Genomic DNA, 24,366 nt, shown 5'->3' on the forward strand with positions numbered 1-24,366 from the left:
CTCACTCACTTGTGTTGCCCCCCCCTTTGGGCATTTTTTTAAAGGGGGGAGGGTGTCAAGATAGGGTTTCTCTGTTTAACAGCCCCAGCTGTCTTGCAACTCTCTTTGTAGACAGGGCTGGCCTCAAACTCAGAGATCTGCCTGCCTCTGCCTCCCAAGTGCTGGGACTAAAAGTGGTGTGCACCACCCACACCTGGTGATACAACCATTAAAACAGGCTTCCTTTTGATTCATCAATCACATCACTAGGAAAGTTCACCTTTCTTTAAACAAGTCACATCTGCACAAAAGATATTCACTAGAGAGCTATTCGGAATAGTAAGGTGTACCTTTTTCTATTCTCACTATGTATTCTTGACTGGCCTGGAACTCACTACATAGACCAGGATTGCCTTTAACTAATAGAAATCTGACTACCAGAGTGCCAGAAGCCACCACTAAGTTCAGCTCAGTCTAATGTCTAGATACTGGTAATAACTGAAAAAAAAAAATGTTTTGTAAAAGAGGAAAAAGTATAAATGTGTCAAAAAGTAACATGGTTTGTGTTACTCCTTTGAAGTATTGATTATGAAAGTCTGGCTTTCATGTTGATATTTTTTATTCGTTTGTTATGGGATAGGGTAGCCCTTATTGCCCTGGAACTAGCTCTATAGACCAATTGGGTTTCAACCCAGAGATCTATTTGCCTCTTCCTCCAAGTGCTAGGATTACTCAACACAACCACACTGACCAAGTGAGAAAAAGTTTTTGTTGTTGCTGTCCGTTGGGGGGGAGGGGGGCGCACATGCTGTTAATCCCAGCACTCTAGAGGTAGGTAGATCTTTCAGTTTGAGGCCAGCCTGGCCTACAGAGCAAGGAGGGGGGGGGGGGACACGACACCGGACAGACACAGGTACATACCCCTATCTAGAAAAAAAGTCATTTTATTTTTTAATTTTGAATCAAGTTATTCCATTATTTTTATTTAATATGTAAATTGCATCAATATTCATTACTGGGCTGAGTGTAGTAGCATGCCTCTGTGCAAGAAAATATTAAGTTTCAGACTACCTTGGACACAATGGAAGAGAAAAAACAAGGCAAGGACGAAGAAGAAAAAGGCAAAGAGGAGAAAAAGGGAGGGAGGCAGGGTAAAGAAGGGCAAGAAAAAGTATTTTAGTAATTTTAAGATATGCAGAAAGATTTTTGATCAAAGTTGAAACACTTGAGCAAAAGGGAAATGAAAACAAACTCAAAAATATTAATTACCTGGTACTAGCACAGGAGCCCGTGGTCTTTTGACGTGTGCTCCTCCTCAAACTGGGGAGCTCAGCAGGTGGGGACTCACTGCGCTTTTTGGTAGACTTTCTTAAACCTACGAAAGAAACAGAAAAGTTGAAATTTCTAACCTATCATAAATTTAGTGTCTACAAACCCATGCTTTTTTAAAGCCTACCAGTTCTTTCCATGATCTTTTAGGATCAGTGCAATCACCCAACCCAAACCTCACAGTAGCAGTCCTGCCTTTCCCAGGTCCTCTACCCTCCAGTTTCTGAGATTTCCCTGGTACTCTGTACTTCAAAAATTTAATCTCACTGGGCACTGGTGGCACATGCCTTTAGTCCCAGCATTCAGGAGGCAGAGACAGGAGAATCTTTTGAGTTTGAAGCCAGCCTAATCTACACAGGTAGTTCCAGGACAGCAAGAGTTGTTACACAGAAAAAAAAAAAAAAAAAAAAAAATCTCATTAACTTTACACTAACTATCCCTTGATCATTTTGTCTACTTTACATAAGGCTAATAAAAAAGAACACAGAGAGAGCAAGACAGTGATGAGTCTTCAAAATTACTCCAAAAAAATAAAAATTGATGGCCAGAGTGACACTGAAAACCAAACTTCAGGGATTTTTTTGTTTCTATATAACCTTTGTAGAAGAATAACTACACACAAAGTGAATGCAAAAGAATCAGAACACTATAATATAACTGATAAAGACTGGCTTAAGAATTCTGGAAATTTCCCTTGTTTTTCAGTTAATTTTCACATAATCACACACCTATGCTTTGTACTCTATTCAGCCTTTGTCTTGAGATACATCTTGGTCACCAAAGACACAACAGAAATGCACACTGCAATACAGCTGACAGTATATTTAGTCAGCATCTTAAAAAATCCAGCCATGTGTGAAACATTCAATAAACCTTGCACTTGGGGGTAGAAACGGGAGAATTATGTTAAAGATTAGCCTGGGCTGCAGGAGGTCCTATCTCAAGACAAAAGAGAAAAATTTAATTCAAGGTTACCTCCACGACACAGTAATTTCAAAGCCAGTCTGAGTTACTTAGACACTGTCTCAAACCAGAAGCACTCAAAACCAAGGAGAAGGGGATGATAAGTACAATATATACAGAGGTACAATAGCAAAACAACTTTCACTTAAAAAATCTGTTAAGAGGGATTGGAGAGATGGCTCAGCAGTTAAGAGCACTGTTCTTCCAGAGGACCTGGGTTCAATTCCCAGTACCGACATGGCAGACAACTATCTGTAACTCCAATATCTGACACCCTCACCACAGACACACATACATACAAAATACCAGTGCAAATAAAAACAATAATTTTATAAAATCTGTTAGAGACAGGAGGTGGTGGTGCACACCTTTATGACTTGGGAGGCAGAGGCAAACAGATCTCTGAGTTTAGTCCATACTGCTTTACATATTGAGTTCCAGGACATCCAGAGCTATACAAGAAACCCTGTCTTGAAAAACAAAAAAGAAAAACAAAACAGAAAAAAAAAACAAAACTGCATAGTATATTAATAATGTCATGTTACATGTATATCTTTCTATATAACATGATAGTAACAGAAAAAAGAAAAGCCTAGTGGGCAGTGGTGGCACTTTAATTCCAGCACTATGGAAACAGAGGTAGGTAGATCTCTTGAGTTCCAGATCAGCCTGGTCTACAAAGCTACTTCCAGGGCAGTCAGAGCTGTTACACAAAAAAAAACCCTGTCTTACTTCCCCACACCCCCCCCAAAAAAAAGAAGAAAAATGGCTAGTATCATGAGAAGCCGTAAAAGTATGTGTACATGCATAGAAAAACAAAAAACACCTGCCTTCTGGATTTAACAAACAACCAAATAAAAAACTAAAAAGATATGCACTAAATTCTACGATTTCACAAAATGCCACCAAAATAGCCATTAAAAGAAAAATCTGACATCTAGGGGGACACAACATACACACATACCCCAACTTGAACCCTCACCCCAACGAGAAAGAAAGAAAGAAAGAAAGAAAGAAAGAAAGAAAGAAAGAAAGAAAGAAAGCTGACACATACATCAACAAAGGTGGTAAGAATGAAAGCTACGATCACAACTCAGTTTTTTCCAAGTGAAAAGCAAACATTAGGCACTGCAGTCCAAAATGCTAAAGGCAGAAAAATGAGATAACCATCAATAGAACTGAGTCTTATTGACACTAAAAACTCAGGAACTGATGGTGCCAAGAACCTCTGGGGCAATTTGTGGATTAAAACCAAAGATTAAATGATAAATTTATGAAGCTACCCAATTTCCAGATCCAGATTCCAGATTTCCTATCTATTACCAACTGTGAAGCTGGGCAACTTTCAAGACCCAGAAAATACAGGACTGTTGTGTTTTACACCTTGTAAATTACAGAAATCTTTGATTAAAGCAGCAAGTTACAAATAAATGTGGCATATTCCCACACCATACCCCAGAACTCTTCTCAGTTCAAGCTCCTCATAAGTTTGACACACCTTCACTTTCACACAGGAGTGTCAAATCTTCGACATGGAATTTTACCAGACTAAGAAAAAGTGAGCTAAAAATAGTAACAGATGAAGTTTCATTACAGAGAAAACAGTCCAACCAATCATTAGGTGGTAAATCTCGGTCAAATCTAACTCATGTACTCACAGCTTAAAAATTAGATTTTTGCTATCTTACACTTGACTATGAGGACACAATCACAACCACAAGACATTGAAGAAAAGTTCCTAGTTTCCAACAAAATCTAATCAAACACTAGCAAACACACATACATTTAACTTAGATAAAGAAAATATTCAAGCATGGGAAACCACTACTGTAGTCAAGAAACAAATGTCAATAAACCAAAAACAAGATTACACATAGGAAAAAAATGAATCCTAACACAACAATCTCTCCAAAAGTAAGAAAGTAAATAGGTGGGCTGGAGTGGAAAGAAAAAGAAAGAAAGAAAGGAAGGAAGGAAGGAAGGAAGGAAGGAAGGAAGGAAGGAAGGAAGGAAGGAAGGAAAGATTAGAAAGTGAAGCTGAGGAAAGCTACCAGAACATAATGAAAGAGAAAACCAAAGACAAAAAATTAAGGATCGTGTAAGAGGAAACCCCCCCACACACACGCCCCAATACATAAATAAGCATGAAATCTAGGCAGAAAATAAACAAGGACCAGGCAACTGTCAACTAGTAACAGTCCTGGCTTTTCTGGAACAATCATGACTTTCAGGCTCAAAGTCCAAACCTAGTGGAAGTCCCAGATCCAGAGAAAAAAGGACAGTTGGTCAACCTAACAAGGAATCAAAATGAATGCAAAAGCAATGAGATAGCTTTACTTTCTAAATAACAGACAGTGCCTGAACTTCCATAAAAACAATTTACTAGGGCTGGAGAGATGGCTCAGGGGTTAAGAGCACAGACTGTTCTTCCAGAGGTCCTGAGTTCAATTCCCAGCAACCATAAGGTGGCTCACAACCAACTTGAATGAGATTTAGTGCCCTCTTCAGGCATGCAGGCACAAGGCTGTCTACATAATAAATAAATGTTTTTTTAAAAAAGATTACTAAGAGACAGGTAGTGCTGGGCGTTGGTGGCACACACCTTTAATCCCAGCACTCTGGAGGCAGAGGCAGGCAGATCTCTTGAGTTCGAGGTCAGCCTGGTCTCCAGAATGAGTGCCAGAATAGGCTCCAAAGCTACACAGAGAAACCCTGTCTCGAAAATGAGAGAGAGAGAGAGAGAGAAGAGAGAGAGAGAGAGAGAGAGAGAGAGAGAGAGAGAGAGAGAGAGAAGACAGGTAGTTATGGTATTGAAAAATAAAAGTGAAGTGGTTACTATACAAACATTTGACAACTGAGAAATAGCTATGGTTATTTACATCTATAGTCCCAGCTCGAGGAGGCTGAGGCAGGAAAACTATGAACATAAGGCTATAGGGAAAGTCACTGAAACATGAAAAGCTGAATGAATGAAAACACACCCTATAGCTGAGACAGTGACACAACCAGGCACAAAGAGCAACAACCATCCGGAGGTCTCTTGTCCTCAGCAAGATGAAACAAAGTATGGAGACCATTAGGAAGGAATATGGGACATGGGACAGAGGAAGTACTGTGATGAAATAAAAGTAAGGAAACCAACAACAAAAAAGCACTAAATTCGGGGAAAGAATGTTTTAAAAATGAAATACTTCATGTAGTACAGACATTTACACATTCATGTAATACAACAAGGATAAACCAAAAACACAGTTCATGTTCAGTGGACATAGAGTTGGGTGAAGTTAGACAAATTCTGAGGATAAACAACAAAATGGTGTAATTCAGATCAGAGGTTCCATCTGTGGTAATTAAGGGATATTGAGGACTGTCCTCGTTTTCCATGAGGGGAATAAAAAAGATCAAGCCAGGCAGTGGTGATGCACACACCATTAATCCCAGCACTTGGGAGGCAGAGGCAGGGGGATCTCTTTGAGTTTGAGGCCAGCCTGATCTATAGAATGAATTCTAGATAGCTAAGGCTACATAGAGAAACCCTGTCTCAAAAAAAAAACAAAATTAAAAAATAAAAGATCACACCAATCAATGGACTTTTAAGGAACTCAATTTAGTAAATAAAAAAATAATTAATCAATAAAAACACATGACAATAAGAATACTGTGTGTTTGTTTTGTTTCGTTGAGGGGGGTGCTTTATTTTTTTGGAACCATTTTGCTATATATAGCCCAGGCTGGAGTTAAAATTTGACAGATTTTAACTTGATCTGCTTGACTGAGATGTGTCAGTGCTAGGGATACAGATACGGACAACTACAATCAACTACTGGTTTTTAACAGTAACACTTAGGTAACTTAAATATAATCTGGATTGTTTTATTTTGTTTTTGGACAATTGTCCAGGCCCCCAAAAAAACAAATTTTGATGCATACAAAAACCATGAAGGCACCCACAAGATGGCTCAGTAGGTGAAGGAACTTCTGCTCAAAGCCTAAAGAAAACTGGCTACACAAAGCTGACCTCCACACAAAATAATACTTAAGAAAAATTAAGAGGAAAAGCCTGGGGTAGCATGTATAAGGTCCTAAGTCTAATACCAAGCAAAACAGAAATACAAAACCCCACTAAATATTTGACTAGGACTATGAATATATAATCTGCCACACTGTTTGCTTTAACTTTATAAAATTCACTTTATGTACATGAATGTTTCACAAGAATATTATCTTGAGCCAGGTGTTGGTGGCACACGCCTTTAATCCCAGCACTCAGGAGGCAGAGGCAGGCGGATCTCTGTGAGTTCAAGGCCAGCCTGGTCTTCAGGGTAAATGCCAGGATAGGCTCCAAAGCTACACAGAGAAACCCTGTATCCAAAAAAAAAGAAGGATGGATATTATCTTGGAAATATGATTAGAGGGAAGTTTGGCTCTAACTATAATTAGTATTATTATATTATTCACAAAACTGATGTGAATGACAGAAACTCACATCTGAATGTTCCCTGTGTAGAAACAGACTTGCACTATGGCCAAAGCACTATTCTGTGTTTGCTGCTGAAGTTATTCATCTTCAGTTGTACTTCCTACATGCTTCAATAGCCAATAGATAGTGATTATGTAGATGTGCACTCACTCTTCAGGTATTATACCCATTTCACAAAAAAAAAAAAAAATTACATACAAGATTGTTGATCTCTATTATGGACTTTCTCCCCCAAACAATAATATTTCAGAGGCCTTTCTCTCACTCTGCCCATTTCAGAATGGCTTAAGGTTTGAATCTTAGCACTATTACATCTTTGTTTTATGACCTTGGACAGAAACCAGACCAATGACTCCATGTTCTACCTGTGAGCTGAGAATAATACTTGCCATAGGAAGGTGATGGACAAATGAGATGATCCATGACTGTCAAGCACAAGCACAGTAAATACTGGTTAATATTTTGTTTTGAAGCTGTTTCACTTATTTAAAAACAAAACAAACAAAAATGCAGCAGGGCAATGTGGCACAAGCCTTTAATCCCAGCACTCAGAAGTCAGAGACAGATGGGTCTCTATGAGTTCAAGTCCAGCCTGGTCCACAAAGATAGTTCCAGAACAGCCATGGCTACATAGAGAAACTCTGAAGAAAAGAAAGAAAGGGGGGGGGGGGAGTGGGAGAGGAGGGAGGGGAGTGGAGAGAGGAAGGGAGGGAAGGAATTTCAGCAACACTGTCAAAGTTTACAGGTGCCTTTAATCCTCACACTGAGGATGGGGAAGGAGGGTGTGAGGGGAAGGAGAGAGAGGCAGGTCTCTTGAGTTAGAGGCCAGCCTGATCTACAGAGCAAGTACGAGGACAGCCAGGATCGTCACACTGAGAAACCTTGTCTTAAAACATCCTACCTCCCCTGCCCCCCCAAAAAAGATATTAGTACAAGGGTAGTAGCAGTGAAACTGGGAAGGCAATGCACTGACCACATACAACAAACTGAGAAAGTGACATTGAATAATACAGAGTCTGAGAACACTCAAGTTTCTGATCATCTACTCAAACTAACAAATAGCTGTTCATGTTCCAACGAACTGACAGAATTCTTGGTGTTTTTCCAATGATAGTTCTAGGAAAATCCTTTAAAAAAGAGTTTGGGCTATCTTCCTATACAATAGTCATGAAACTCTCAGAACAATACAGAGAGCTGCAGAATTAGCTAATAAAGCCTTATTGCTCAAGCTGCCATACACCTAGGTGAGAGGATACAGAAAAATCAAGCTGGCACTTAGGCTTGAAAATTTCTCTTTACTGCCTAGCCCTCATAGTGCTAGTAGTTGATCAAGACTGTTGGGCAAGCTGTCATTCAGCAGTGGATCTTATGTCAAGATGAGCCAAGTTGACACAATGGCACAATAATGGCAAGTCTGTGAAAAAGGCTTTCTGACCAGATTTGATGATCACTCCACTGTTGCTGTATTTTCTTTCCAGACAGATCCCTCTGCCACTTTAGCCCCAAATAAACACACAAAGACTTATATTATTATAAAACTGTTGGCCAGGGCTTCTTATTGGCTAGCTCTGAATTATTAACCCATTTGTATTAATCTGTGTATTTCCACATGGTCGTGGCTGACCAGATAAATGTCTGGACTTATTACTCCTTTGGCGGCTACATGGCTTCTCCTCAAGGCACCTCTCTGCTTCTCCCCCAGAATCCTTGTCTCCTAGCCACGCCTATCTTCCTACCTCTACTGGCCAAACAGTGTTTTATTCATCAACCAATAAGAGAAACATATATACAGAAGGACATCCCCCATCACTCCACGAGAGAAAATTTACATTTGTTACTATAAACCCATGGTGTTACTAGTTGTGGGGGGTGGAATAATCTCTGGTAGGAGTTACTGTTTTTTGTTTGTTTTTATTAAATAGGCATGGTATACTTATCATAACTTATGCTCATAGATTAGTGCTGCTTTTTGGTGACATAAGCATCTTTGCACTGCTCAATGGTAGCTGCACAGACTTGATTTGATCAAAGTACTAGGAAAGAGTGCTGAAAGATTTAAAGGACCCTACAAAAGGCAACAAACACTGCAGAGGGTGAGGGAAATTAATACTTTGGGGCAGGGGAGATGGCTCATGCCTCATAACAAACACCAGTGGTTAATCCCTAGGATCCAAGTGGAAGGCAGAAGGCAAGAACTGACTCCCTAACTCTGGCCTCCATGTGTGTCATGATAGGCATACCATTTCCTCTCCCCTATTCTCATTCTTTCTCCCCTCATCCACACGCACATAAAAATGGCAGGAAACAAAAACAAATTAATTTTCTAAAAATGCTAGAAGCAACCACTCAAAGGCTTTCAATCAAGGAACACTATAGCTCTACCTAGCCAGTCTTATAAGAGAACACAAAAAAAGAAAACTACCTGAACTCCAAAGTACTGTGTTATTTGCCTGCAATCCCAGCTAAAGCATGAAGATCACAAGGCTTGATACTAGTTCGAGCAACATGCTGAGACTCTTGTCAAGAATTTAAAACCAAAAGCTGGGCGTTGGTGGCCATGCCTTTAATCCCAGCACTCAGGAGGCAGAGGCAGGCGGATCTCTGTGAGTTCGAGGCCAGCCTGGTCTCCAGAGCGAGTGCCAGGATAGGCTCCAAAGCTACACAGAGAAAGGCTGTCTTGAAAAACCAAAAAAGAATTTAAAACCAGAAAGAAAATTAAGACCATGGTAGCACGTGCCTTTAATCTCAGCACTCAGGAGGCAGAGGTAGTCTGAGGCCAGCCTGATCTACAAAGTGAGTTCCAGGACAGCCAGCACTCCTACAGAGAAAACCTGTTTTCAAAAACAAAAACCAAAACCAAAACAAAACAAAAAAACCAAAACAAAACAAAAAACAAAAAAGACCTTTAATCCGGTTATTAAATGTAAAAAGGGCCAGGTGGTGGTGGCCCACATCTTTAATCCAAGCACTTGGGAGACAGAAGCAGGTGGATCTCTGAGTTTGAGGCCAGCCTGGTCTACAACACAAGCTCCAGGACAGCCAGGACTACATAGAGAAATGCTACCGCCCTCCCCCAGTGAAATGGATATGGCTCAGTGGTCTCTTAGTTTCTTTGTCCTTTCTCACAACAGAACAAGGAGGAACAGCTTCAGTATTGCCTAATCAGCAGTTAGAAAGCCAGTTATCTCTTCGCCCCAGTTATAAGGACAAAGTCTCCTGAGAAGAGGTGTAGGGTGTATATACTGAAGAAGTCTTTTGAGGGAGGGAGGGAGGGGAGTCCATCAATAAGGCTAGTTCAAAAAGGAAAACACACAGGACTCTATATGCTTCTTCCATCTGTTGCTAGGAATTATTTGCTTGGAATATTTTTTCAACTCTCTTACAAGTTTCAAGAGGACAATATTCTTTCAATTAGCTACCCAGAACTATTATGTAGAATGTATGAAGCAATCATCTTCAAAAGCTCCTTTTAAAAAGTCATAAAATAGTGCACTTTTTAAATCTAGTAAGAACAACTTTCCCCCCAAGCTGACATTAGGAAATGACTGATCAGCAGATATTGTAAAGACAAACATAAAGACACTGAAATTAGATTACTTAGCAGTAATAAGACATTCCTTGTCTATCTCTGCAAATTTAACTTGTCTTTCAATTGACACGTACTTCTATATGGAGATAAAATAGTAAATCTAAGAGAATAAACAAAACTACTTGAAAGTATAATCAATTTTGACCAACCAGAAGATGTTCTTTGAGTAAAGAAAGATTGTCAAATAAACTTACTTGCTAATTTGGCCTGTAATCCAGATGGTCCAGGTTTTGATGTCTCTGACTTAGAAGACCCTGGAAGAGACAGTTTTGTTTTAGGTAGGCTAACTTTAGGGCTGAAACGAGCAGCCCAATCAAATTTTGAAGAGCCACCAGTTTTACTCTGTTCCTTTTCCCTGCTACTTCTTCTGGGACTAGGGCTGGACGCTGAACGGGAACGCCTGGCCTTGTTCTGGTCTTTTCCTTGTTTCACCCTGGCACCAGGTGGTACAGTAGAAGAGGCCGAGGCTACAGCCGAAGATGAGGAGGAAGTAGAGGCAGCAGAAGAAGAATCGGTGATGGTGCTACACCCAGCTTTGGCTGAGGTGGCTGATTTTGAAGCCAGCTTGGTAGGTTTTGCAGATCTCTCTTCGGCACCAGTTGATTCAGACCCAGAACCACTCTTTACACAAGAACTCTCTGTCCTCTTTCTTTTCTGACTCCGTGAACTACCAGCAGCTACACTCTTTCTGGTGTGAGCCTTGCTTGTTGATGGCAATTGTGCAGATTTCAGTTGTTGCTCCTGGTCTAAATGTCTCTTCTTTGACTTACTATGTGGCTTATTGGTTCCTGAGACAGACTCGATGTGCTGAAATGCTCTGGGCTTTTTCGCAGAGCTAGGAGAACTGGTCCTGTTGTAGTCTGGACTAGCACTGCGTTTCACTCCTCGAGAATTGTCTTTCTTAGGCACCTGCCCCGTTTTCTGCCTTTCAGAAGTATTGGCTCTGTCTGGATCCTCTGGTTGTGGAACTATGACAGCAGATGATGAACTGCAGCTTCTAAGAGGTTAGATAAGAAAAGAGTTAGTAGTAGCCTATCTTGAGCAAACCTGCCACCTAACACTTAACTCCCCAACTCCTCTAAATCCTTTAACTAAGTATTTGGGAGAGAAAGGAGGATGGGACAATTCCTGTGAAGCCCAATATTAACATTTTCAAATAGTTCAAAATGGAAGGAAAAGGCTGTGATTTTTAAATTTCTCTTGCTAGAAAATAAGCACGCTTCTTATAGGGGAAGGAAGAGGCATTATCTTTCTCGTAGCCCAGAATGGTCTATGGTCTATACCTAAGAAGAGTCTCAGCTAAGACTGTCTCTGAACACTGGTCCTGTCTCTATGTCCATGTGCTAGGAAGAGAGGGTTGTGCCACCATGCTCAGATCAAAAGTAAAAGTACTCTTTGGTTCAAAGATCACTGACATTAACACTAGCGTTAAGAAAGTTTAGTGGTTCATAACCACTAAGTTAGAATACTGAAGCTCCATTCTAAAAGGCAAACGTTTTCCCAATGTGTAGAAATAACCATAAATAATACATTTTCTGAAAGGTTAGACACCATCTTATAAAACAAAGAATCTTCATGGTAACATCTCTTTGCAAAGCCTCCTACCAATTGGAAATCTAGAGAGATGGCTAGTTTAACAGCACTTGCTGATTTTGCAGAGAACCATTGTTCAATTCCCAGCACACACATGGTGGCTCACCACCACCAATAACTCCAGTTCTAGAAGATCCAAAACCCTCTTCTGGCCTTCTCTAGCATACCTATGTATGTATCACACATACATTTACTAACAAAAATAATACTGACTTAAACAGGCTCCGACAACCAGCATTAAAGAAAAAGTTAATTGAATGACACCTTCAAATGCCAACAATGGGGCACAAGCAATTAAGAGCAGATGCCGCTCTTCCATAGGACTTGAGCTCAGTTCCCAACACCCAGACCAGGTGGCTCACAACTACCTGTAACTCCAAACACCAGGGAAATCCAATGTCCTCTTCTGGCCAAAGGCACTGGCATTCATGTGCACATAGCCACACATATACACACGTACACAGGGTATTTTAAATGCCTATCATGGTTTGTTAAGCAAATGAGGAAGCTCATCACTCCTAAACAAGTAAAAATTTTGTTGCCTAAGGTATGTATAAGAGATATCACCAGAAAGGGAATAAAATATATACTCAGGAAAAAAAGAAAACATTTGAGATAACCTTGTAAACTTTAATATTATGCAATAATTCAAGTGCAATTTAAGTCTCCCTTGAAATTGTACAAGCAATGTGAAAATTTACCTTTTAGAAAGGTGTCCCCTTGACAGTTCAGTAGTAGTATTAGACTGCACTTTGGGTGCCTTAAAATTAGATTTTCTACTCTCAGGAGGGATATATCCCTTATGTTTTGCCTGCCCTAAATGTGACCTGTCAGCAGAAAATCAAAACAGAAAATCTATCAGGACACTGAGATGCAAATACAATATCCAAAGTGAAATTTTTACATTAAAAAAAAAAGCCTCCCAAATGATAGCTGACCTATACTTCTTCCAAATATTTATTAAATTGTAATTCTATCAAATAATCTGAGAAAAAGTAATTTTGTCTTAGAACCAGCCAACGTTATACCCAAAGGTTAAGATTCCTAAGTATCAGTTATCAAAATGCAAAGTTCTTACTTTGCAAGCTTTTCAGATTTCATTACTCAAGTATTCGCATTCTCTCTCTCTCTCTCTCTCTCTCTCTCTCACACACACACACACACACAGAGCAAAAAACACTACATTTAATATCACAGTGTTTGCTAATGCTCAGTAGGTTGACTAAATAACAATGTACTACATATTGCATAAACTGAACTCTGAATATTTTAAGGAGGAAGAAATAACACACGTATATTTACTTTGATATGCTTAACAATATCACGAAATGCAGTATGTATCAAAACAATTATTACATAGTATCCCATAAATGTGCAGTTTTTATACTTGGGAAAAAATGGGGGAGGGGCAAAGTGACTATGGCTTTTGAAAGTTTATTATAGCTGGTTATGCAGATCAATGGCAAATATGTGCCTAGCAACCATGCACAAGATCTTGATTTCAATCTCAAGCACAGAGTGTAGGGGAAGAACCTGTAAGAAAAAAACAACTTGTAGAAAAAAGGCAATTGTGATTCATAAAATTATTGTTTCCAAATTGTACATTAAAATTCAGGTAAGGATATTACATACAAAACTGAATGTACCCATTTTCAACCTGGTTTTGCATAGAAAAATCAATGTGAACAACAAGTAGCAGATAAAATATAAAATCAGGACAGTATTAATAGAATGTACACTTGTATGCAAATGTACACATATCATCCTCAAGATAGTAACAATTACCACAAAACATTAGTTCATGTTCAAAAGACTCTGGTGATATGCCTACATATTATTTACAACAAATTTTAGTATCAACGCCATCACTATTCTAAAAGCAAGTTTAAAGAAATTCTGTCAACTGATAGACCTTTTGTGTCTAACTTCAGTCAGGGTTTATATAACATTTAAATATGCAATAAAAAGGCATATAAACATATCATCCTAATAAAAACAATTGGCACCCCTTATTCTACATAAAAGTATATGCTAGTAAAGAATGAGAGCACAGTGTTATTAATACTAAAGACAGTTACTTTTCTAAAAGTAACTTGACTGAGATAGAACTTGGTTTAAAACTTAGGTTGATTATGCAGTAGGGTCCTGGGTTTGGTCTAACTTTGCAAATTGTTCCATAGTTATTTACAAAGTGGTATAACATTTTTTTCTGGAAAAGAGATTTTACACATTATATCATCCAGATACTATTATTATTTCATAGTTTTCCTGTACTTTGTTATATTTGTACGGGAGACTGAATGCAGAGCCTTTGCACATGCTAGACAAGTGATCCACTGCTGTCTGCAAACATTTTGTAATTCAATACCCATGGATTATTCATTCAAAACTAAACATCTTTTTGAGAAATAATATTGACCATGAATGGCGATGCACACCTTTTTCACCAGCACTAGGGAGGCAGAGGCAGGCATATCTCTGGGAGTTTGGGCCAGCCTGGTCTATACAGCTAGTTCTCAAACAGCTAAGGGTACACTAAGAAACCCTGTCTCGAAAAGCCAATGTCAACCTCTGGCTTCCACAAGTGCATGCATTGATATATATATATATGAATGACACAAAGTAAATACATTAATTATAAATAAGGTGTTACATATTCCAATAAATCACAATATAAAAAACTAATTCTTTATCATCAAGAATTAATCCACTATAAAAACAGAAGTATTCTTTCAATAAATTATTCATTTTTTATTAAAGCACATTAAAATTTTATTTGCAGTGCTAAACTTAGAAGGCATCTAGCAAGCAGGGCGGTGGTGGCGCACACCTTTAGTCCCAACACTCAGGAGGCAAAGGCAGAAACAGGCGGATTTCTGTGAGTTTGAGACCAGCCTGGTCTACAAGAGCTAGTTCCAGGACAGCCTCCAAAGCCACAGCGAAACCCTGTGTCAAGATGAAAAAAAAAAAAAAAATGCATTTATCATGACCATACTAAGACCAATGATCTAGAAAACAGCATATTAATTCTCATTAACAGGTCACAAAAAAGGAAACTATATCCATCAGATCAAACCTGAACACAAACACTGTGGCACACTCACACATTAAATTTAAAAAATTGTTTTAAATCATTGTGCAATTGCATGAAAACACTAGTCATCTTCCCTCTTTGGTTTGGAAAAGGGTTAGTAGTTCTTCTTTATTAAATGACAGGCAATATTTTCAGTTTTGCAGGACTTGGAGTGTAACTTAGTAGTCAAGCCTAAGTGGGTTTTATCCCTAGCTCAACAGCATAGAAATGAGTATAACCATCATAACAGGTAGGGTCTTCCCTTTTGATCTGGCAAACACAGGGGTATATATCTATATCTATATTCCTTTAAGTTTCCTATGGTTCTGACTGTGTAAAGTTCAGTGATCCTTGAACTAATTTTTTGTTATGTTTTCACATATGACCAATTCTTTTCTCTCTCTTTAATCAAGACATCTTTCGCCATTTGATTTTCTGTTGTATGTTGAGGGAACTGCCATTAACCAACAGTACTTCCACACTATATGACACCAATATTAAGTAGATAAGCTAGGGAGGGGGGAGAAAGACTACAAAAAGCCCAGCATAGTGGTACATGCCTCTTAATCTGAAGCAGAGAAAACACAAAGCAAGTCTAGTCTCCTGAGTGAGAGTTTGTAACAAAAAATTAAAGTTATAAAAGAGAAACACTATAATCAACTCTGGTTATGTACTTCCAAGATTATCTTAAAAGCAAGTCTCAAACACCTCTTGTCTTTCAGGATATTGAATATTTACTGCAACTGCTAATCAGAACTTTGGTAGATAAAGGATTAGCTATAATCTGTAAGGCTTGGGACTTAAATCAGTGGTAAAATATACAGCTGAGTATAATCGCGGCCCTGGGTTCAATCCCCAGCACCAAAACAGAACTCCTACCACACCCAGGCCCACACAAAGAGATCTAAACAATGAGTGTATTGCACTTAATGTTAGAGAAATGAAGTAAGTGAAGTAAGTGACTAGTTAATAACAATGTATTTTTCATTCAAATATGGTAACACAGATCTATAATCCCCAGCACTTCGAGCATAATTTGATGCTACCCTGGGCTATACAGAGAAAAATGCACCCCCCTAACCTGGCATACATGTACACACGAATGCATACAGAGTCCACTACGTAATATTAGAAAAACGAAATGTGACTAGTATATTGCCAAGTATATAAGTGTACTGAAGAACTTATTACATCTCCCAATTTGTGTGTATAAAACAGAAGCATGTTTATTATTATAAAATTAATTTTGTCTTCCAAAAAATTAAGCTTTTTATTTGAAACCTTTTATTTTTATTTGAAATCTTAAGGATTTCAAGGACAATTTCAACTCAACTACATAATGATTTTTGAAGCCGGGCAGTGGTGGTGCACGCCTTTAGTCCCAGCACTCTGGAGGCAGAGGCAGGCAGATCTCTGAGTACAAGAGCAAGTTCCAGGACAACCTCCAAAGCCACACAGAAACCCTGTTTCAAACCCCCACCCCCAAAAAAGAGCATTTCAGTCAACAGCCAAAATAGAGGCAAGAAATTACAAAACTTTCACATGCTGCTGAGAAAAAAAAAAAAAAACTAAACAAAACAGAAAAGCAGTTTGTAAGAAGTTGGAGCCTGCCAGGTAGTTGGTAGCCCATGCCTGTAATTCCAGCACTCAAGAGGCAGAGACAGATGGGATCTCTGAGTTGAGGATAGCCTGGTCTACAGAGTTCCCAGACAGCAAGGACTATTACACAAAGAAACTCAGGAAAAAAGGGAGAAAGGGGAGAGAGGGGCCTTACAGTTCACCCTAGTTTCACTCCCCTATTTTTTAAAATGGTTTATTTTAATGTGCATTAGTGTTTTGCCTTTATGCGTGTCTTTGCAAGGGTGTCATAATACTTGGAGCTTGATTACAAACAGCTGTGAACTGTGGGTGCTGGGAACTAAACCTAAGACTTCTGGAAGGGCAGCCAGTCCTCTTAACCACTGAGACACCTCTCCAGCCCCCTCACTCCCACATTTTATAAAGTACAGGGGAAAGGGAAAACATCAAAACAATGAAAAAATGACAGATGGCTTATTTAGTGCATTAGAGCTCAGCACCTCATGAATTACAATGACCTTTATAAAGCCTGAGTAAAAATCTATTATAATGACTAAATACACTCTCTTACCTAATCCTAATCTTCAAATGATACCAAGAAAGCCATGGTCCCTTTTTTTTTTTTTTTTTTTTTTTTTTTTTTTGGTAAGAGGAGGCTTATCACCCACAGCTCCCAGGTGAGAAAGATGAAACTGTGCCCAATACTCAACATCCAAAATTTTCAAAATAAAACATTCATCAAAATAAAAGGCTGACGTTTGTAACTCTTAAATAATTGTTCCTAACCATTCCAGTACTTGGTCCCTAATTGTACATTAAAAAGGAGATGCTATGTAAGAAAAAATAAAAGAAACACCAATTCAGTCATACTGAACCTTCCCTAGGCAAGAATTCGGAGAATGGACCACCTTAACGAGCAGGCAGGCAGTGCTGGCGCATGCCTTTAATTCTAGCAGTTGGGAGGCAGAAGCAGGCAATCTCTGAGGCTAGTGTGGAATACAGAGTTCCAGGACAGCAGGCTAGAGCTACACAGGGAAACCCTGTAAAAAGGAGGAGGGAAAAAAAAAAAAGGATAATAAACCATCTGAGCACTTTTAGAGGTTTCTCAATTTGTAAATGATATGGCTTTTGAACTCAATTTTAACAAGAAATATATTAATATATTTAGCCAAGAACATTTACAAATATGAAGATACTATTTTGCATGTCCAATAAAGACCTTAAAAAAGTACTATTAAGAATTAAATGATGCCTGGCCGTTGGTGGCGCACGCTTTTAATCCCAGCACTTGGGAGGCAGAGGCAGGCAGATCTCTGTGAGTTCAAGGCCAGCCTGGTCTCCAGAGCAAGTGCCAGGATAGGTTCCAAAGCTACACAGAGAAACCCTGTCTTGAAAAACCACCCCCCCCAAAAAAAAAAAAAAAGAATTAAATGACTGGAACTGGAAAAATGTCTCAGCACTTAAGAGCACTAGCTGTGTGCTGGGTGGTGTTGGCACATGCCTTTGATCCAAGCAGAGACAGGTGGTTATCTGAGTTCACAGCCAGCCTGGTCTACAGAGGGAGTTCCAGGACAGCCAAGAATAAACACAGAGTAACCCTGTCTCAAAAAAATGGGGGGGGAGGGGAGCGCGGTGTTCCCAGAAGACCTAGGTTCAACTCCCAGCACCAGCATGGTAGCTCCTAGCTGTCTGTAACTCCAGTTCTAGGGGATCTGACACCCTCACAGATATACATGCAGGCAAAACACCAAGGCATACAAAATAAAAAATTTTTAAAGAATCAAATGTTGGGCTAGAGAGATGGCTCAGTGGTTAATAACACTAACTGGTCTTCCAGAGGTCCTGAGTTCAATTCCCAGCAACCACACGATGGCTCACAATCATCTGTAATGAGATTTTCTGGCCTGCAGGGATACAGCAGGAAGAATACTGTATACATAACTAATAAATAAATCTTAAAAAAAAAAATGTTTTTGAGTTAAGAATGCTGCTCAATGTTAAGACATATTCAAAGCACTGGGTTCAATATCCAGCACAAGAGAGTGGAATGGAAAAGGGGTTGTCAAACATTTGTAGTTTCCAACTGGAGAATGGTGGCCTCTTTCTGGGAGTAACCAAGGCAACCACTGTAAATCTTGTTTCTCGGCCCCAAGATGAAATGTATTAGTCTTCTTACCATTATCTATACAGCAAGTTCCACGACAGGCTCCAAAACTACAGAGAAATCCTATCTCAAAAAGACTAAAAACTAAAAAATAATAAAACCCTATTTCAAAAAGAAAGCACTAATAAAATGTCTTCATAAAATTCCCTTCCTCCCAAACATGAGGAAGTTCCATTTTTAATCAACACAAATGAAAAAGATTGATGTAGCTGGAGAAATGATCAAAAGACTCCCTCCAATTAGCATCTATGTGTGGAAGATCACAACCACAGATATTTCTGATATCTGATACTTCTCTTATACACACACACACACACACACACACACACACACACACACACACACACACACACACACACACACTGAGAGAAAATCTTTTGGGGGCGGGGAGAGGAACAACAACAAAAAAATGTAAAATTTAGAAGACAATAATGCTGGTTAAGTAGGAGAATCAAGGATGCCATACTATACTGATAGATTTTATTTCACAACTAGAAAAAAGAGAACAGAAGAAAGCAAGAAGTCAGCATTTGCTCAAAAGCCCTGTAAAAGTAGAACGTGTTAGTACCTTAAGACCCATAGACTCTAATAACTCCTTTTTTTCTGTCTGCTCATTTTCATGCATGAAGTAGCAACTTTACAATAACAACTTCATACTTTTGCCATCAAAAGAAAAAATTCCAATTTATGTTCATATGGGCACATGAACTAAATAAAGTCTTGTATTTTCTCTTAGCTTTGACCAAAGGCTAGGCAATGGTCAAAGACCATTTGGTTAACTAGAACCAGAGTCTAGTTAACAGAAGGAACAACCATTCAAGATGAATAAGAAACCACTGGACAGGGAAGAGCTACTGTGAGGGGTGTTTGATAAAACCAGTTATTCCATCCATCCTCATAAAAAGGGTGTAGTCTATTTTGTTTTGTTTTGTTTTCAAACAGACTCATACTACCTAGTCCAAGGAGGCCTATAACTCATGATCTTCCTGTCTCAACTTTCTGACGTGTTTGAATTACAGGTATGTGATACTATACATAGTGATATAATGTGGTTTAAAATGAAAGCATAGAGGACCTGCTCTACTTGAGAATATAAGCTTAATATTAAGCCTACCAAAGGACACAGGAAAAGTGAATGCACAGTTGTCAGTTAAGACTTAGAACAACATGATTAATAGCCGCAGGGACATAATGACAGATGCACGAGCAGGAAAGGCTAGATAGATAATGAGTCCACCTGCAAACCCTAGTGATCCCCAACATACTACTGTAATAAATGTGTTAGAAGTTGCTCTGAAATTTCCACAAGATTTGTCACTAGAAGGGAGAACATACTACATTAAAATGGAAAACAGGCCTGAAAGATGACTCTGTGAGTAAAATCACCTGCCCCAAATCTGACAATCTGAGTTTGAAATCCAGGACCCACATAGTGGAAGGGAAAGCCAACTTCAGGAAGTCGTCCTCTGATGTATCTCCACACACATACAAGACACACATAGAAATGTATTTTTTAAAGGAAATGATTATTTCATATGGGAAAGTAAGCAATTGTATTGGCAAGAAAAATGTGCAAAGTATGTTCGTGCTTCTGATACAATTAGAGAAAATTAACAAAACATACTATAGTACAATATTCTATTGTTGATGTTTTACTCTTTTACTCTTTTGGCTTGAGGGGCCCGCCACCCAGCTCCCAAATAAATAACACTCAAGAGGCTTGGTTAGCTTTGCTTGTTTCTTACCAGCTTTCCTTAAAATTATTTTGACTATCTTTTGCCTCTGGGCTTTTCCCTTTTGTTATTTCTGCATATCTTTCTTTACTTATTACTCCATGGCTAGCTGGGTGGCCCCTGACATCCTCCTGTCCTTGTTCTCTTTTCTTTCTCAGTTCTATTTATACTCTCTGCCTGCCAGCCCCACCTATCCTTGCTCCTGCCTTGATATTTGCCATTCAATTCAGCTCTTTACTGGGACCACAAGGTATTTTAAACAGGTAAACAAATGCAGCATAAACAAGTCACACACCTTAAAATAGTCTACTAAACTATCCTTAAAAAAAAAAAAAAAAAAAAAAAAAGCTCTGTGTAGCTTTGGAGCCTATCCTGGCACTCACTCAGGCGACCAGGCTGGCCTCGAACTCACAGAGATCTACTTGCCTCTGCCTCCCGAGTGCTGGGATTAAAGGTGTGCACCACCAACGCCCGGCTATAAATTCTTAGTATCTATAAAGTTTTAGGACTTACAGAGCTCAAGTCTAGATTTCCTACTGGGTGTATCTCACTTATTTACTGTGAAAATCCTATCTTGCCAAATACTTGAGTAAGACTGTCATGAAAGAGGAATCATGTGGTACTCAAGATTGAAGAAGGGAAAAAAAAAAGTCAGCTGTGAACTAGCTTTCTCCCATTTCCCCTTTATTGTCTGAGGACCCCATCACACAGATGGTGCTACTACTTTGGGGAATTGGGAGAGAGATCTTCTCCTCAGTAAAAGGTGTACATCACACATCTCCTTCCTAGATGACTCTAATCTAGCAAACTGACAATGAAGATTAACCATCACTTTCAGACAACATGAGCAGAACAATGAAAGTCACTTCTCTTAATTACAGTAACGTAAATTGGAAAAACTAACAAAACAAGCTGAAATGTCAAAATTTTAATATAAGCACACTTATTTTTCTCTGCCTGCCCATCTTGACTAACCCTTCAGGGCCAGGGATGTCACTCAGTGGTACAGAGATTACCTGCTACCCTAGGTTCAATTCCTAATACCACAAAATAAAAAATTAAAAGTTTTAAATTCTACAAAGTTATAAAGAAATTCAAAGCACAAAATTATAGAATAAGAAAAAAATCACTATCCACTGCAACAATCTGACCAATCAAAAAGAAAAGCTAAATTTGCCAGGCATTGGTGGCGCACGCCTTTAATCCTAGCACTCAGGAGGCAGAGGCAGGCAGATCTCTGTGAGTTCGAGATAGCCAGGATAGGCTGCAAAACTACACAGAAAAACCCTATCTCGAAAAACAAACAAAAAACTGCTTGGGGATTAGAGTTGTAGGTAAGCTGACAGAATGCTTTCCCAGCATTCACAAGGCTCTGGGTTCAATTCCCAGCATTGCATCATCAGATACTCAGCTAATCTATACCAAGGACAATTCAACTACATGAGACCCTCAAATTAAATGAATAAGACTATGCTCTATTAACTAGCACTTTAATAAATGGGTGCACACAAAGTAGTAAGATTATAAAATAAACCAATCTTTTTTTAAAAAAAAAAATTAGCAATTTAATAATCTGTTAACGTCACCAAAATATTCAGATACTTATTAGAGTTTATAAATCATTTTCAGAAATTAATACAAACAGAACCTCACTCAAATGTAATAGGCACATCCATTCTTTCATAGAAAAATTTAAAAACCTTCAGGAAGTGAGAAGGAACACTAGAATCTACAATCGTGGGATTTCAAACCAGAAAAATTATGTAGGCATCTCAAATTCTTGTGTGGAAGAATACTACAGAATTCTGGAAACTACACACCTGAGAATAATCAGTTACTGTAGTCTACTATTCCTACTATCCAACTTTATGGTGAAAATTCAGATACAAAAAAAAAAAAAAAAAGACACAGAACAGAACTACATGCCATGGTTAGCTAAGTGATAAAACTAAAATGATCTTATTTTCCTGTAGCTCCCCATTTTGTAATCTCCATACATAATTTTACAGTAAAAAAAATACAGAGGAAGTTAGCACTGATACAATCTTAAACGAAATTTAATTTAATCCCACCACTGCCCACTGAAAAAACAAGTGAAAGCACACAGTACAATTAAAATGATACTGCATGGCCAAGAGGGAAGGGATAGCCTACAAATACCTGTGCTAGAAGTGGAAAATGCTAGAAGTATCCCTGAGAGCAAGCCAACAGAGAAGCAGTGGAAGGAAGGTTTTTCCTAAGGAAGAAAAAGAGAACAGAAAAGAGAGGAACAGATCAGCTATCATCCAAAAACTCAGAGGAAAGAGAAAAAGAAAAATAATGGGAGTAAGATGTCTAGTTCATTACACACAGCAATGAAAGATGTGAGAAAAGGGAACAATCAGAAGACTCTAATCATAGGAATGAATGCAAATTATTATTCTTTTAAAAGGTAAAGGGCTCTCAGTTAAGAACACTTGCTTGTTCTTGATAAGGATGTAGGATTCATTTCCCTAGCACCTACACAGAAGATCACAACTATCTAAAACTCTAGTCCCAGGGGTTCTCGTACCCTCTTTTGGCCTCTTAAGAGGAATACATTGTGGCACACATACATACATGCATACTAGCAAAAAGAGACACAAAATAAAAATACATATTAAAAAAGAAAAGGTTAAGTTACTAACCAGAGTATGGTGGCACATGCCTGTAATTCCAATATTCAGAGGCTAAGACAAAGGGATTCAAAATGGGGCTGGCCTAAGCTAAATAGAGAAGCCTTATTGAGCAAGTGATAAAGCAAATAACTAGAGAGTGAGCTTGAGAGGTATTTTTGATTTGGGAGGACAGGTTAAGTGGAAAGGAACAGTGGCAACTTAATCCTGTATGAAAGGAAACAGCAAACAGAGACCGAATTTAAATAAAAAGTGTAAGAGATAGCCAAGCAGTAGAGGCAGGTGGATGTCTGTGAGTTTGAGGCCAGCCTAGTCTATATACAACCAGTTTCAGGACAGCCAGGACTACACAAAGAAACCCTGTAATAAAGGAGGAAAAAACAACAACAAAAAAAAAAAAACAAGACCTGAATGGGTTCCACTTTCAGCAACTCACAACCACCTATAAAACTATAGCTCTATGGGACCCAACATCCTTTTCTGTCCTCCATAAACACATGTACACAAACATGCACACACATAACACAAAACTTCAGCTTCAAACTACAATTATAATTGCTCTTTTCAAATTAAACTTAATACTCTCCCTCACACACACACACACACACACACACACACACACACACACACACTGGAGAACACAGTAGCAAAAGTTTAAGTCTGGCTTTGATGAAAAAACACTCAAAATTTCTTTCAAGCTGAGAACCAGCAAAAGAACCAGGATGCAAAGGGGCAAAGGGGGGGGGGGGTTCTTTGAGGCCTAAAGCTGTTTCTTTGGTTATATTTATACACATAAAAACTAAACCGAGCGGTGGTGACGCACACCTTAAATCCCAGCACTCAGGAGGCAGAAGCAGGGGAATCTCTGAGTTCCAGGCCAGCCTAGTCTCAGAGTGAGTGCCAGGATAGGCTCCAAAGCTACACAAATAAGCCCTGTCTAAAAAAAAAAAAAAATTACTATTAAACTACACAATTGAACACAGAAGTATCTCAAACAAGAAGTAATGATATAAGAAATGATAAATGATGCTAAACTTAGATAAGCAAATAGGACCTCTTGTTTATTGCTCTGTGAAGAGATTTTTCTTTGGAAATAGGGTGTCATGAACTTGTTATGTAATAGAAGATGATGATCCTGAACTTCCAATCCAGTTCCCACAGAGCTAGGGATCCAACCCAAGGGTTTTTGCATGCTGGACAAGCACTATACATAGACAGTTCTGGAACAAAA

General features: G+C 38.8%; 1 protein-coding gene across 23 annotated transcripts in view; it reads right to left on the minus strand.

Annotated features, from left to right (window-relative positions):
- Trip12 (thyroid hormone receptor interactor 12) overlaps nucleotides 1-24,366 on the minus strand; it is a 118,031-nt gene that overhangs the window by 64,064 nt on the left and 29,601 nt on the right. For 16 of the 23 annotated variants that reach the window (XM_027397401.2, XM_027397402.2, XM_027397399.2 and 13 more), the window contains 3 exons: nucleotides 12,635-12,760; nucleotides 10,535-11,337; nucleotides 1,249-1,354 (listed from right to left, as the gene is read on the minus strand). In XM_027397401.2, the coding sequence (XP_027253202.1) occupies nucleotides 1,249-1,354; nucleotides 10,535-11,337; nucleotides 12,635-12,760 (1,035 nt within the window). The remainder of the gene's footprint in view (nucleotides 1-1,248; nucleotides 1,355-10,534; nucleotides 11,338-12,634; nucleotides 12,761-24,366) is intronic. The other 7 variants (XM_035441081.1, XM_027397411.2, XM_035441079.1 and 4 more) reach the window with 2 other exon arrangements.

Source organism: Cricetulus griseus, chromosome 2, assembly GCF_003668045.3.
Source record: "Cricetulus griseus strain 17A/GY chromosome 2, alternate assembly CriGri-PICRH-1.0, whole genome shotgun sequence".
Classification (NCBI taxonomy): Eukaryota; Metazoa; Chordata; class Mammalia; order Rodentia; family Cricetidae; genus Cricetulus; species Cricetulus griseus.